The 15,972-nt window shown below is 36.7% G+C and overlaps 1 protein-coding gene across 1 annotated transcript; it reads left to right on the top strand.

Moving 5' to 3' along the window:
• The first annotated feature begins 9,665 nt into the window (after positions 1-9,665).
• LOC133523877 (uncharacterized) lies at positions 9,666-14,930 on the top strand. Its single transcript, XM_061859631.1, has one exon. It carries the CDS (start codon positions 9,666-9,668, stop codon positions 14,928-14,930), a length of 5,265 nt encoding a protein of 1,754 aa, XP_061715615.1.
• The last annotated feature ends 1,042 nt before the right edge of the window (positions 14,931-15,972 follow it).

Below are 15,972 nucleotides of genomic sequence, written 5' to 3'. Positions count from 1 at the left end.
TTATTTTTTAGTGATTAGTGTGTTTTGGTTGTTATCTGACGAAATGCATTATACTGGTAGACAATGTCGGGGCTATTTTAATAACAAAAGCCCGTGGGATTATGTAGGTACTTATTACGTAGAATTAAACGAAACCATTATATTTTGTCAGTTGTTCCGAAGTAAATAATTAGCTGTATAGCCAGCGTGGAACAAAAGGTTCGCTAATCGATTACATGTTCGTATGTTTGAAAGGGTGGTCCAATAATAGGTACCTGCCTACATACTTACGGAGTGTTGCATAGGAGGGCTGGTGACGGGCGCTCATAAAGTTGCTAGATAAACCAAATTTTGAGAGTATTTACCTTAACCTTATAATCGACTAACCCCCTTATTCATAAAATGTTATGTGCCTGAATTCGTTAAAGTATGTTTTATCCCTTTCTTACATATACATAAGTCAAAATGGCAGGTAATGATAAACGATTCGTAGCTAGCTCAGCCTTGTAATGCATTTATGAATAACGTCATAAGTAATGAATGTCTTTGTCAAAAAATGGTGCTTAGACTTACGTCGATACGAGTAATAGCGTGGTTTAAAATGATAGTAAATTAAATTCGCGTACCCGTTTTATTTAGTCAAGAAAAAAACCTAAGTTACAGAAGGTATCCATGTATAGAACTGGTACAGTTTCATTGATTTTTATCAGATCCATCGTCAAAAGTCAGTTAAAAATATATAGGACTTATTCGCAGAAAAAAAAGTCAGTTAAAAATATAATACAATGAATTTTATTATTCCGTACACGCGAATTCAATGCGCAGTTACTCCTTTGGGTAACGACAGGTATTACGCAATGGCCGGGGAAGACAGTCCTCAGATAATATTGCTGCAGCGGACACTTCCCATTATCACGGCGTACATGATGTGTTATGTATTTACTGTCTCCGATAGCCGTTCGCAGCTCACGTCAATTTAATGTGAAGTAGGGTCGGATAAACAAAACTTTGGGAAGCTTTGTTTTGAACTGAATTCTTTAGTAAACACGCTGTTATCTTTTTTCATCCTAAAGGTTTTACCTATTGCTTAGTTTTATTTTGCAAACTTTTGCATGGTTTATTTAAATAAAATAAATAAATATTATAGGGGCATTCTTATACAAATTGACTAACCCCACGGTAAGCTAAAGTAAAGTAAGCTTTTTTTTATTTCAAAATTTTAAATTTGGCAACAATACCCATATTACAAATACCTCACAGACTAACTTTGCATTTTATAAACTTAAAACTAAACACCATTTTGGCGACAAAACGGCATGGCTTCGTTGAATCGTCTGGTCTTGTGTCGGATTCGGTAGTTTTCCCCGGAACCTCCGAAACAAGACACCCTTCGGACAGAAGTCAGGTTTAGGTTAGATTAGGTACGAAAACCGGACAACTACGAGTCGAGCTCGCCCACCGAGTGTTCCGTACAAATTTGTAGGTATTATGAATGAATGAATGAATGAAATTTAATCCAGAAAATTATTTCCATATACATTATACATTTACACATAATTACATTACATAAAGAATTAAATTAAATTAAAATAAAATTAAATCTAATTAAATAACATCCTAAAATTTAAATAACAATTTACATATTATAAATATACATATTATAAATAGTTCAGGAATTTATGATTTAATTACAATTGTATAGTTTTCAGATTTTTCCTATACTTGTAGCATAAGACGGTATAACTTGCCAAATTTCATAATTCTAGGTCAACAGAGAAGTACTTACGATATAATTTTGATTGCTTTAAGAGTATCTAAATACCTATAACTTATTTGCGGCATAAACGGCCGTGTCCTATTTAAATTAACCTAAAAGTTTTATTTTTTCACTGCTTCAAGAGACTGTAGCCCCTGTAGACTGTAGTATATTATTTTAATTTTAACTCGATACCTCCACGCGTTTTTGGGAGAGGGGGCAAAATTTAAAAGTCTAATAGTCACTAGGTCAAGTGCCGTATCATTTGAAAGAACTTGAATTGTAGGTACATTCCAATATAAATTTTATTTATTTTTACAGTAAAAAAATGTATGTCACTCTATCTTGATAACTTTTATTAATTAACAAAAAACGTGTTTACATTTAAATGAGACACTTGAAAGTTTGTACGCAACCCTAGGTACGCGAGTCAAACAAACTCACGCTTGGCCAGTTTTTTTCTATAGGAAAACTACTTGCACACTAAACACATTTATCAGTGGGTGTGAAGATGCTTTTATATATTCAATATCTGGCTATGGCGAAGCCTGTTAGTGTGCCGAAACGAAATGAACAACACAAACTTTATAAATACATTCACGTAAACGGTCACCTGCATTTGAATTATTCGCAAGCTAAAATTAAATCCATTAAGAGGGCAAACGTTTTACCACTTCTAAATATTTTCCATTATCCATGATTTGTATGTTATTGAAACAATGAAAAACTAGGTTTATGATTTTTTCTTTTTCTCAAAATTTGTAAAAAATATATTATTTATTTATTTATTTACCCCCTTATTCATAAACGTGTACTAAAGTTACGATGCCGCTAATAATCGTTTGTCCCTTTCCGACGTATTGGTATGATGGAAAACGACAAACGATTATTAGAGGCATCGTAACTTTAGTACACGTTTATGAATAAGGGGGTAATTGTTTTAAGCGAAACCTAGAAGAAACCTATTGTGCTGAAGCGATCGACATCAAAATCAAAGTGATTTGTTAAGATTTCGTTAGTGGAGTTAGTTAGCACCGACTTCAAAAACTAAGTAATTACCAGGATGGTTATTAATTTTCTTATTATTAGGTATTAATTACTTTTTGGCAGAAAATTGCTTTACGACGGGATAGAGACTGGACAAGGATAGGGGTGGGGTATATAAAAATTATTTTGTACTTTTCAGTGGGTTGGTTTTTGAAGGCGGCTCCCTTTTTTATAAAGATATGAAATTTATTTATTTATTTATTTATTTAATATTAATATTAGCACTAACAGATAAACCTTACATGCTAACACTCAGATTACATTTAGAAAGAAAGAAAGAAAGAAAATACATTTATTTAACGCCACAACACATTACATTTGGATAAAAATAACATACAGAGAAAGAAAAACATTGGACGCTAAAATAGGATCCCCACTCAGCATAATGCCGATGCCGCGGTAATCCGTGGCGCTGGTTTTCAGTGGGGACCTGACTTAAAACTATGATAGTGGCGGTACCGTCAACGCAACAGAAAACAGAAAAAAAAATAGTTATATTTACTCTTAACTTATAATAGCAATATACAATACATTTCATTATTTTATTTTATAGGTAGTTAGTTACATATTTAATTTTAACAATTAATAAAATTAAGTTATTTGGTTTTTTTTTGTGAAGTATACTTTTTCCTTTAATATAAAATTTGTAGTAGCGCAGACGTATCTGCTTGATAAAATATTGGCTTATTGAATAAAATCTAAATGTAAAAAAACGAATTAGGTACATTGAATTAGATATCAATTTCTGAGATTAGACAATACAATATGTAGATAATAATATATTATATATAGAGGTAATAGAGGTTTTCATGTAAACTACAAATACATCCAGCAATTATTACATACGCCATTTTGAATCATTTTTGTTTAATGATGACGTTCGTAATTCGACCGCAGCTGCACTGCGGCAGTATTGCAGCGCGACATTACTACTGACTGCATTACTGCCTCAAATATCAAAATGATGTCACTGCCCGAATTTGTGACATTTGCGTCATAATGCAGTCGGCAGTAATGTACCTCAATAAGGTACCTAACCTACATTTCCACAGAGTATTCAAGCGCGAGGGATTGGATTTTTCAACAAAAAAAACAGTATAATGTGACCTTACAATCCTTAACGAGTATACGAAATCGAAAAGCCCACATATCCTGGCTTGTCCAAGCCTTCAACTCGTCCATGATTGAAATCGTTTGGAACGATACCCCCGAAGAGGATAATTGTGTAGTTTTTCGGCACGCACCCGCGCATCAGCCCGTATAAAAGATCGCATCACTGAGCAGTCATCATTGTGATTCAGCGCCTGTGCTTTATCAGTTCACTTGCAAGCCCACCGCCAACCACTACCAACATGTTCAAATACGTAAGTTTTTATAATTTGTTATTGAAGCGGCAATAAAAATTAGTTTGAAAGTAACTAAAGTTCTTTAATATTTGAGTAGTATAAAAAAAATACCTTTTATGTTAAATGGTGACTAAAATTTAATTAGGAAAGATATCCTTATTATATATCATTGAATTATATCTTGGAAACCGAAACTCTTTGGAAATTGTTACCAAATAACGACCTCCTAGCCCAGTCGGTAATGACCCGGCCTACGAAGCAGGGGGTCCCAGGTTAAAATCCTGGTAAGAGCATTTATTTTTGTATTCATCAAAGGTATTTTCCTGAGTTTTGGGTGTTTTCTATGTAATTATTTCAATGTATCTATATCTGTTTACTTATTATATTGTCTAGTACCCACACCTGCCACACCCTTATAGAGATTACTGTGGGACTAAGTCGATTTGTGTAAGATTATCCCATAATATTTATTCGTTTATTTAATATTCTTTTATTTCACATAATTTCTTTAAACAATTTTTTTTTACAATACTAATCAGACAACTGAAAAATAATCAAAAGGTTGAAACCTTTTGTAAAAAAAAACAGGGAGTGAAAACGCTCTGATATTGACCCAGTTGTTATATATGTGTTTTCAGGTCCTTTTCGCCGCTCTCCTGGCTTTCGCCGCAGCTAAGCCCCTAGTATACGAGTACCCGGTAGCGGCAGCTTACACTGCCCCCGTGGCTGCGTACACAGCTCCCGTCTACTCGGCTTACAGCGGCGCGTACACTGCTCCCTACTACTCAGCCTACACCTACGCATCTCCTTATTCTGCTTATTACTTCCGTTGATGACTAAAAAATTAAAAACAAGCCAGACGTCTCTGAACACTGTAAAGTACTATAATAGGTTTAAGAAAAATAATATTTTAAAAGCATACATTTAAATGGCAGCTGGAAATTTACCCTATCATACAGGCATTGTATGGTGTGGCGGTAAAAGGTAAAAAAAAATGTACCTGCATTGACAGTACGAAAAAAAATTGTTTTGTATATGATATAAAATAAAAAAAACCGTGTAGGTAATTAATGCTTGCCTACAATGAACCTTTGTGAACTTTTGTGAACTTTAAACTATTATAATAAATAAAACTGAGAACGCTTTATCACACGTTGACAATAAATATAATAATAGCAAAAGTATTTTTTCTTTACTCCCAGTCCCCAATAACTACGATGGAGGTGGGTACATCGCATGTTTCGCCTACGCATGCTATCTAACGTACAAAACATTTTGTCTCGCCTGTACGATCGGCTAGATTACAACTTGATCTCGATATAGGTACCTTGTGTCAAAATCGGGAGTCATGTTTACACTAGGCCTTGTGCGGAGAAGTGGGCGGTTAGCAATGGGAATAACAAACAGGATATAACATTATAACAAGTTCAAAATAACCAGAAAAAAGAGCAATTTCGTGGAGATCAAATTTATTTAGGTTGCAGTAATCATCGTCGTCGCCAATTAGGTCTAAAGTAAAGCTTATCTCTCGATATCTTTTTACAAAATAATATGGAGAAATTGTTTTACTAAGCTTTTAAGCCACCTTAACTTTCCTTATGCGTTTTTGTGTTATCGTCTCTCTTTTTTTCAACTGCAAAGAAATGGCTAACCGGGAAAACTTTTTAACAAAAAATAAAACCGACTTCAAATAAAAATTACCAAAAGCGGCATACATGTACCTATAACATTTGAAGAGTTCCCTCGATTTCTCCAAGATCCCATCATCAGACCCCGACTTGGTGCCAACGGGTCCATCTCGGGGTTATACCCGTTCGATTAAAAAAAAAATTGAAAATCGGTTCACGATTCTCGGAGAGATCGAGTAACATACATTAAAAAAACAGTCGAATTGAGAACCTCCTCCTTTTTTGAAGTCGGTTAGGAAAACCAGCTATTAGGTTCCAGTGTCATTAAATATATTGATAATAAAAGACATAACTTTCCCAAAACTCCAATTATTATCTGTTAAGATGAATAAACAATTGCAACTTTATCGAAATACAAATATTTTTTCACCACACCAACTGGTAAAGGCCCTCTTGATTGTTCAAAAACTAATGAGAAAGTTGCATTTTATCCACATGTGGGGCAAAGTAATCAGATGCAAATTTTGATTTGTTTCCTTATGATAGCTGGTGGAATTTACTTTTAAATAATGATTTTGAATGTTACATTTTATATTACGTTCATTTGGATTTGATTTGGTTTGATTTGTTGGGTATTTCATAGTAAGTATTTTCCTCGCGTTGGTGAGGTGAAAAATTATGTGTTTCACTCGGAGGCAAAGTTAGTTTAACCGTCGTGCCTTAATACCCTCGCAACGCTCAAGATTCAATTTCTCGAACCACTCGCTACGCTCGGGGTTCCATTTTGGAATCTTCCGCTTGCTCAGGTATCAATATTAGCACGAGCGGTTAAACAACAACTTTGCCCCCTTGTAAAACAAATAACTATTTATATATAAGAAAGGATTGGATGTTATAATATAAACACTAATACATAAGTGTGGTGAGTGGAATTGTGCGACTGCATGTACCGGACATCGCCAGGATAGCCCTCAGACCGCGGCGACGCGACGCGATCTGTTGGCTTTGCCAGCGGGACGCACCGTATCGCGCCTGAACTCCCCGCTGCTCCGTGCTCATCAGCACCCGAGTGCGACCTGTTTGCGTGGCGATGGGTGGCTGGGAGTAATGAATGCCTGAGATTCTGTGTGGTGATAGATGCGAGGCCTACATCTGTGAAAGTGTAATTATTAATAGTAATTTGTAATTGTATTATTTGTGATTATTTGTTTGTACCTGATTGCTAATTGTAATAATTTATATTTACCTGTTTGTTATATGTTAATTTTAAGTTTGATGGCGCATTGGATACGTCTGTAGAGTCATGGAAACATACCTGTTTAAAAAAAATGTTTTTTCAAATCCATTTCGCGAAATTTCAGTAGAGATTACCTATTTTTTTTGTTACGAGTAGCATTGTTAGCTAGAAATAGTTATAATCGATTAATACGCTTTTCAAGTAACATCGACATTAATTAGCAACATATTTAAACTTTAATTTTCGGGTCTGTTACTAGGTACTTAATAATTACGTGTCAATCATGTACTACCGTATCACTATAATGTTTCATTGAGATCCGGTTGCAATCTTGACATCGAGTGTATTATAAATAAATTCCTGGATCAACAAATTATCATAAGTTTGTATTAATGCAAACGTGAATGCACTGCGTGTGTGACCTTGGCAATATGGTGGAACGTACTTATACCTGAGAACGAATGCATTCATAATTAAAGTAATTACATAATAAATAAATATGAACTTGAATATAATTATTAAAATTATTATGCGTAGCCTTTTTTCATATTTATCTACTGTGTGCTGCTTTTAGACACCTGAATGGAATTAGATCCACATACTAATTAGAAATAATTAGAGGACTTGATTGAAAAAACTGATACAGGCTGATTTCTGGGTCGTGATCCAGAACCACTTTTTCCGACTCTGTAAATGAGCCACATTATCATTTAGTAGTATTTGATTAAAAGAGAATTAGTTAAATTTTTCTTAGTTTTCAAGTAAAATTAATCTAATACTAAGTAATCATAGTCTCCCTATGAATTTTGACATACGCTCTATGGAAAGCGACAAGACGTCACATTAAGTAGGGTGACTAAATTGTACGCAAACATGTTTTTTTTTCTACTTGTAATCTGAAAAATAATCATCATTATTGGTGATAATAGGTAAATAATTAGCAACCTCATTAGGCTCATCTTTGAATTCTGTATGATGTCTCGTTTTCTTGCTCCACAACCCCGAAATCGCCTGTATTTACTTATTTACCTCATGAAGTTTCGGATGTGACTTCACGCCAATAGTCCTAGAGTATTAGAGACAGGCTAGAGTGCTACACGCATTTGATCTTTGAAATGAATTCTTTCTCGATCAACATATAAAGTATTCACTAAGCCAAAGTTGGCAGTTGGAACGATGTATTTGGCGCCTACATTTATCAAAAATAGTTAATATAGATGATCAGATTTAATTCATAATATCAACCGAATAGTTGAAACTGATCGTAGGCTGAATAAAAGCTGTTATTTCATTCTAGGAACGACAATCTTAACTGAGAAAAAACTGTGGGTGACGGCTTAAGAATCACTGTATTCCCCGTAGACTAAATATTTAGCTTCTTATTATTGTAGCAATTACTTTGCGTTGTTTTCAATAGGGTCACTTACTCTTAACCTAGTTACTACTTTTATAAGTTGCCCTCCCTTGAGTGGAATATAAAATCACATATAATTATCGAACTTGCTCACAATGATCAAGAGTACTTAACTATTGGCGCGAGCGTGACGCACAAATGAGTCATAAGAAATCGACATCATTTACTATCACCAAAATACAAGTTTGAATTGGCGTCCTCTAGAGGCCTGATATACGAAAGCATTTCTGCCCAAGGTGAAACAGAGACCGTTCACTCGCTCGGTCGGTTGGAGAGTTCCGTACCTTCATACGATATAAAAAGCCATACCAGAAAAAAGGCGTACCTTCCCGGCTGCGATAGGCAGACACTTATATCGGCACGTCAGTGCATATTGAGTGATCAGCACATTTAATATAGATCTTGCGCCTCCACTCGATAAGGGATTTCCTCTTCTGTCACGTAGTATAATTATATATAATGATAGAATAGTAAGTATTAGAGGGATTCAAGGGTACAAGCTGGGAGACAATACATCTGTTAACCTGTATACTGTGTGTTGCGGCAAGCAAGAAAGTTTACTCAATTTCATGGTAGATGGCGCTGCGCTGCATACATCGCGCGTTACGAGTTCCCAGCAACCTATATAAGCGGCGGCGGATTGTCAAGCTTTTTATTTTTGCAATATTCTTTATCGAATGAACATGTATACGCGTTAAAATGTTATAATATAAAAGTGTGTTGTAAATGGCGTCTCAATTCTTATTTCACAAAATATGAGTAACTAGAATGTACAAAGTGGCCCATTAGAACCGGATTTATTGAATTAGTGGTGAAAAACGAACAATCGCAGTGAAATAAGAACGTTTTCGAGAGATTATAGACGTCGCGCATCGAACATTCTAGAACAAAATAAAAGAAAAACTGACAAAAGTGAAAAAACAAAATACGAACTATGGTGAAAAAATACTAAAAATACGAGAAATAAACAGTGAATGAACAATATTTACGAGGTTTCAGTGCATAAAAACGATAAATAAGCGTATCGAGTACCGCGAGAACAATAATTTAGTGAATTTCGTGAAAAATAGTCGGCGTTTCCGTGTAAACATCGGTGTAAACAATGGACATAAAACAATGAAAATACATCGCGATTCGTAATAATTTTGAAGAAAACGTGTAAAAACGAGAAAATCTACGAACATACTAGCGTTTTCGAAGCAAAAAGAGTGAAGATTCGAGATATTTCGTCGTAAGATTTTACTACATAACCTACAAAATGGATACATACGTGTCGGAACAAGAAATTACTTACGATTTAATAAGAAAGATCGGAATAAACTTCAAGAAGCAAGGAAAAACACGCATTACGAAAGGCTATGTACAAGCGAGAATTGATACATTGAACGAGTATTGGCAGAAATTTCAAACAAATCATTTCGAAATCTTGAAATATGCAACAACGGCGCAGAAGAAGGAGCATAACTACTTCACAACCGACTTGTATTCTGCCGGAGAAGAAGATTATTTTACGATTAAAGGAGATTTATCGGATACTATCGAGCTATTCAACAAATCCGTAATTTCGAGTGAGCAACCGCAACCGCATCCGCAAAATAAGTCAACATCGGAAGTAAACAAGCATTCCACGCAAGAGGTGAAGCTTCCTAAAGTTATCCTGCCACAATTCTCTGGAGATTATCAAGAATGGACTTCATTTAGAGATCTGTACACGTCACTCGTTCACAATAAAACATCGCTGAGTAAAGTACAAAAACTTCATTATCTTAAATCAAGTGTCACCGGTGAGGCTGAACAATTATTGAAACATCTACAAATAACCGAGAAAAACTACGATGTCGCATGGGAAACTTTAGACAAGAGGTACAACAACAAACGCATGATAGTGAATACAATCTTGAATAGATTCATGAATCAGAAAAAAGTGTACCACAGTACATCTAGATCTATCAGAGAACTACTCGATACAACTCAAGAATGCCTGAACAGCCTTAAAAATAACGACGTGAAGATTAACGAGTGGGATACAATCGTGATTCACATTATACTTAACAAATTGGACGACGAGACGCGCAAACAGTGGGAAGAGGAGATACGAGCGCTACCTGTACAAGAGTTGCCGAAACTAGAGAAGTTTACAACCTTCTTAGAGACACGTTTCAGAGTGTTAGAAATGGTTCCATCTACAACCTATTCGAAGGACAGAGAGAGAGCTATCGTGAGACAAAGATCGTTTCTAACAAGCCCCGCTACAACAACAGTACAGTGTTCCTACTGCAAACAAAACCATTTGACTTATCTATGCAAAGACTTTGCAAACCTAGATGTCAACAACAGAGTTCAACACGTCCAAAACGAAAGACTTTGCTTCAACTGCTTGTCATCAAAACATAATGTGAAAAATTGTAAATCCAGAGTATCTTGTCATCACTGTCAGAATAGACATCATTCATTACTGCATTTTGAGAATAAACTCGCTGAGGAGAGAGATAATCCAGTACAATCTACATCGAGAGCAACCGCAACAAATTCAAACTATGCATCAAGAGAAGAGACTACTGCAAAACCTTCAGATACACCAAAAATGAGAAATTATCTTGTCACTCAGAGTCATACTGCGCTCATGGCTACCGCACTAGTAAACATCAACACTGGCCATGGTATACAATTACTACGAGCACTCATTGATCCCTGTTCCCAAGAATCATTTATAAGTGAGGCAACTGTCAAAAAACTACAGCTGCGAAGAAAAACAGCTGCTGGATTAGTTACTGGAGTGGGTCATATGTCAACAAGAATTAAGTTTGCTACAGATATAGAAGTTTACTCAAGGTTCAACGACAGCTTCAAAGTCAACTGCACAGCCTACATTGTTCAAGATGTCACCGACATAATGCCTGAGATACCAATCAATCCACAGAAATGGAGTCATCTGCAACACCTGTCACTGGCAGATCCAACTTACCATACACCGGGCAACATTGATCTATTACTTGGAGTTCACATCTACGCAGACATTTTAATGAACGGAGTGATTAAAGGAGAACCAGGTACTCCCATAGCACAACAAACTCGCTTGGGATACATCCTGTCAGGAGGTCAGTTGAACAACAACCGCATGAAAGAGTTCAAGAGTATGCATCTGAACATCACTTTAGAGGAGATGGTAGAGAAATTTTGGGAGACAGAGAGATTAGAGTCAGAGGAAAACGACACTCTCACCCCACAAGAACTTCGAGCTGAGAAAATCTATCAAGAGACAGTAACCAGAGATACAAACGGAAGATACATTGTGGCACTTCCATTCAAGAGTAACAAACCTACTTTACCAGAGAATTCGAGAGAAATCGCACTGAGAAGATTCATGAGCACCGAGAGAAGATTAGAAGCAAACGCAAAATTGAGAGAATCCTACAATGAAGTCATGAGAGAGTACATAACACTACAACATATGGAATTAGTCAATCGAGATGAACCTGTAAGAGAGCCAGACAGACGAGTATACCTGTCACATCATCCTGTGATCCGTGAAGACAGAGACACTACCAAGCTTCGGGTTGTTTATGACGCTTCCTGCAGAGGAACCAACGGAGTAAGCCTCAACTCAGAACTGCTAGTTGGTCCATCACTTCTGGGAGATCTTCGAGACATTCTTATGAGATGGAGAATACATAAAGTCTGTTTTGTTGCAGATGTCATAAAAATGTACCGTCAGATCCTTGTAAGAAGAGAAGACACAGACTTTCAGAGAATACTTTGGAGATTCAGCCCTGATGAAGACATAAGAGAATATAGAATGCTAACTGTAACCTTTGGAACAGCATGTGCACCATTCTTAGCAATCAAAACCCTGAGACAGATAGCAATCGATGAGGCAAACACAGAAGAGTACACCCAAGCACGAGAGATCATCAACCACTCTTTCTACATGGACGATGTACTGTCAGGGGGAGATACAGAAGAAAACGCAATAGAAGCTAAACGTCAACTGATAGAAATACTAAGAAGAGGAGGCTTCGAGTTACAAAAATGGTCTTCAAACAACAAAGAATTTATGAACACAGTAGAACCAGAGAAGAGAGCGAAAAATTCTGAGATAGATATCAACAAAAAAGAGACAATCAAAACATTAGGAATCATTTGGAACTCAAACGAAGATACCCTCTTAGTCACAAACAAAATCAACACTTTATCTGAGCAACGAGTAACTAAGAGAAACGTCTTAACTGTCATCGCTTCCCTGTTTGATCCAATGGGTTGGCTAGCACCATCTGTAGTCATGGCGAAGATATTTCTACAGAAAACATGGTCAAGAGGATTATCATGGGACACAGAGTTACCTGAAGACTTGAAGACAGAGTGGAAGACTTTCTGCAGAGGTCTAGAGCACTTGTCAGACGTGAAACTTGAGAGATGGATTGGAACGAGCAACAAGAGCGAGTTAGTGGAACTGCATGGCTTTGCTGATGCATCAATGTCAGCCTACGCAGCAGTAGTCTACAGCAGAGTAATCCAATCAAATGGAGAAGTCAAAGTATCACTCATCATGGCAAAAACAAAAATCTCTTCAATGAAAAAACAACTCACTTTGCCCCGTCTTGAGCTGAGTGCAGCACTGCTACTGAGTCAACTACTGAAACACGTCGCTACAGCTATGAGAATCGAGCACAAAAACACATATGCATATTCAGATTCAAAGGTAACCTTAGCCTGGATTCTCGGAGACCCGCTGAAGTGGACAACATTTGTGAAGAACCGAGTCATTGCAATCAACAACAATATAGATACTACATGGTCTTACGTGAACACTAAAGAAAACCCCGCAGATCCAGCATCAAGAGGAGTCACACCTGAGAAATTAAAAGAACATACACTATGGTTTAAAGGCCCAACATTTTTAAATCAAAGAGAATGGAGAAGAGAACCCTGTGAAATAGAAGATACAGATCTAGAAACCAGAAAATCTATCAAATGCGCAACTACTACAGTGTCAGAGAAGAAAGAAGATTTCATTCTTACTATTTCAAAGAGATATTCATCATTGAGAAAACTCATCTCAGTCATAGCCTACTGTCGAAGATGGCTCATCTTAAAAAACAAAGATGTAAAATATAACTTATGTCAATATGTAACTCATGATGAGCGAGAAGAAGCACTTACAATATGTATTAAGCTGTCACAACAACTAGAATTTCCAGAAGAAATCGAAGCTCTGAGAAATCACACAACTTTGAAGAACAGAAGTCGTTTACTGTCACTTACGCCCTTTCTAGATGACAAAGAAGTACTGAGAGTTGGAGGAAGATTGAAACATGCAGATTTAGAGTTCTTGAGCAAACATACAATTATCCTGTCCAAAAACAACGTACTAGTACCACTTTTACTTAACGACGCACACAAGAAGACGTTGCATGGAGGCCCTCAACTGATGACAACATATCTTAGAGGAAGATACTGGCTGATTGACGCAGGAAACACTATAAAGACATATGTGAGAAATTGCTTTCCTTGCGCTAAACAAAAAGCGAAGACAGTAACTCAACTGATGGGCGATTTACCTGAAATACGAGTGAAGCCGTCAAGAGCATTCCTTACAACTGGTGTAGATTTCGCAGGTCCAGTAAATGTGCGCATGAGCCCTGGACGAGGATCAAAGACATTCAAAGCTTATATAAGTATTTTCATCTGCATGGTAACTAAAGCTATACATATTGAATGTGTGAGCAACATGACTATGGAAGCATTCATGGCAGCATTTAGAAGATTTACATCACGAAGAGGATTCGTCAAGGAGATGTGGAGTGACCATGGAACTAACTTCATTTCCTCGAGCAAAGAGATACTTGAGATGTGGCGACTTGGCAAGTCAACAATCCCTGTTGAATTAGCAGCCCTATTAGATACAGAAGGCACCAAGTGGAAGTTCATCCCTCCAGGATCACCAAACCATGGCGGATTGTGGGAGGCCGGAGTCAAGAGTATAAAGTTTCATCTTAAGAGAACTCTCGGAGATGCTACACCTACCTTCGAAGAATTTACAACTCTCTTGAACCAGGTCGAAGCTTGTCTGAACTCAAGACCTTTATCACCATTGAGCGATCATCCTGATGACCTAGAGCCGCTGACACCAGCACATTTTCTTGTTGGAGAACCATTAGTCACCATTCCAGAGAGAGATTTGACACAACATAAGACAAATTCACTATCGAGATGGCAAAATATTCAAAAAATGCTACAAATATTTTGGAGAAAATGGCAAACGGAATTCCTAACAAGATTACAAGAGAGACCGAAGTGGAAAATCAGAAAACAAGAGTTTAACGTCGGAGATCTAGTACTAATTAAGGATCATAGATTACCTCCTAGTAAATGGCTACTAGGTAGAGTTTTACAGAAACATCCTGGACAAGATAACGTGACAAGAGTCTACGACATCCGCACAGCAACTGGAGTGCTGACACGTTCGATTCCGAAGCTCTGTCCACTACCAGATGTGAGAAGAAAAGATTCTGTTATCCTTTAGGCGGGAGTATGTTGCGGCAAGCAAGAAAGTTTACTCAATTTCATGGTAGATGGCGCTGCGCTGCATACATCGCGCGTTACGAGTTCCCAGCAACCTATATAAGCGGCGGCGGATTGTCAAGCTTTTTATTTTTGCAATATTCTTTATCGAATGAACATGTATACGCGTTAAAATGTTATAATATAAAAGTGTGTTGTAAATGGCGTCTCAATTCTTATTTCACAAAATATGAGTAACTAGAATGTACACTGTGTTTGAAAGATTCAACCCCTCCACCCCGGCGCTCTGCCTATTACATGGCGACCGTGGACACGAATTCTGTGTGAGGATACTGCGGATATAAAATCATCATGGACGACGACAATGAAGAGGACTTTGAGGACGAGTCGGCGGCGTCGAGCTTACCCAGTGATTTATTGTTTTGTTAATTTGGGTAATCAACGTACCAAGATGGGGTGGTCTGAAACGGAGAATGAGATCATAATGATAAACGAAGGAAAATGTTATGGTAACCGCTGCCAATATCAGTATTGCTTCATTGGCTTCGGCGGGTTTGGATTTACGGTTTTTTCTTAAAAATTAATAAATAATTAATATTATTTAAATTTATATTATTAACATAAGATGGACAAAATATAATATAGGTATAGAAATAAGACATTGTAATGCCCTCACAGGGTAGCATGCACTAAGTATTCGTAAGAAATTATATTTAACACCATGTATCCTGATGCATTACTGTACTGTACATGTTACAATAAATACAATAAACAATAAGTTGCATTTTATCCACAAGAGTGGCAAAATAATCTGAAGCAAATATTAAGTTGATTCCTCGTATTGGCTGCTAGAAGTGATGATTTTCATTTGGATTAGATTTGTAATGTCTTAGTCAATATGATTCTCTTATTAGTATGATGATTTTTTTTTCACTCGTGAGCAAAATTTGTTTACCCCCCGTACCTTGAAGCTCTTGAAACGTTCAAGATACTACTTTTCCAATTTTGGAATCTTTCGCTCGCTCGGGTAGCAATATTAGAAC

This window comes from Cydia pomonella, chromosome 12, assembly GCF_033807575.1.
Source record: "Cydia pomonella isolate Wapato2018A chromosome 12, ilCydPomo1, whole genome shotgun sequence".
Taxonomy (NCBI): Eukaryota; Metazoa; Arthropoda; class Insecta; order Lepidoptera; family Tortricidae; genus Cydia; species Cydia pomonella.
The sequence above is the reverse complement of the archived record's forward strand: the minus strand, read 5'-3'. Positions and strand labels throughout refer to the sequence as shown.

Coding starts and splice junctions, on each gene's coding strand:
- LOC133523877 (XM_061859631.1), top strand. CDS start 9,666: ATGGATACATACGTGTCGGAACAAGAAATTACTTACGATTTAATAAGA.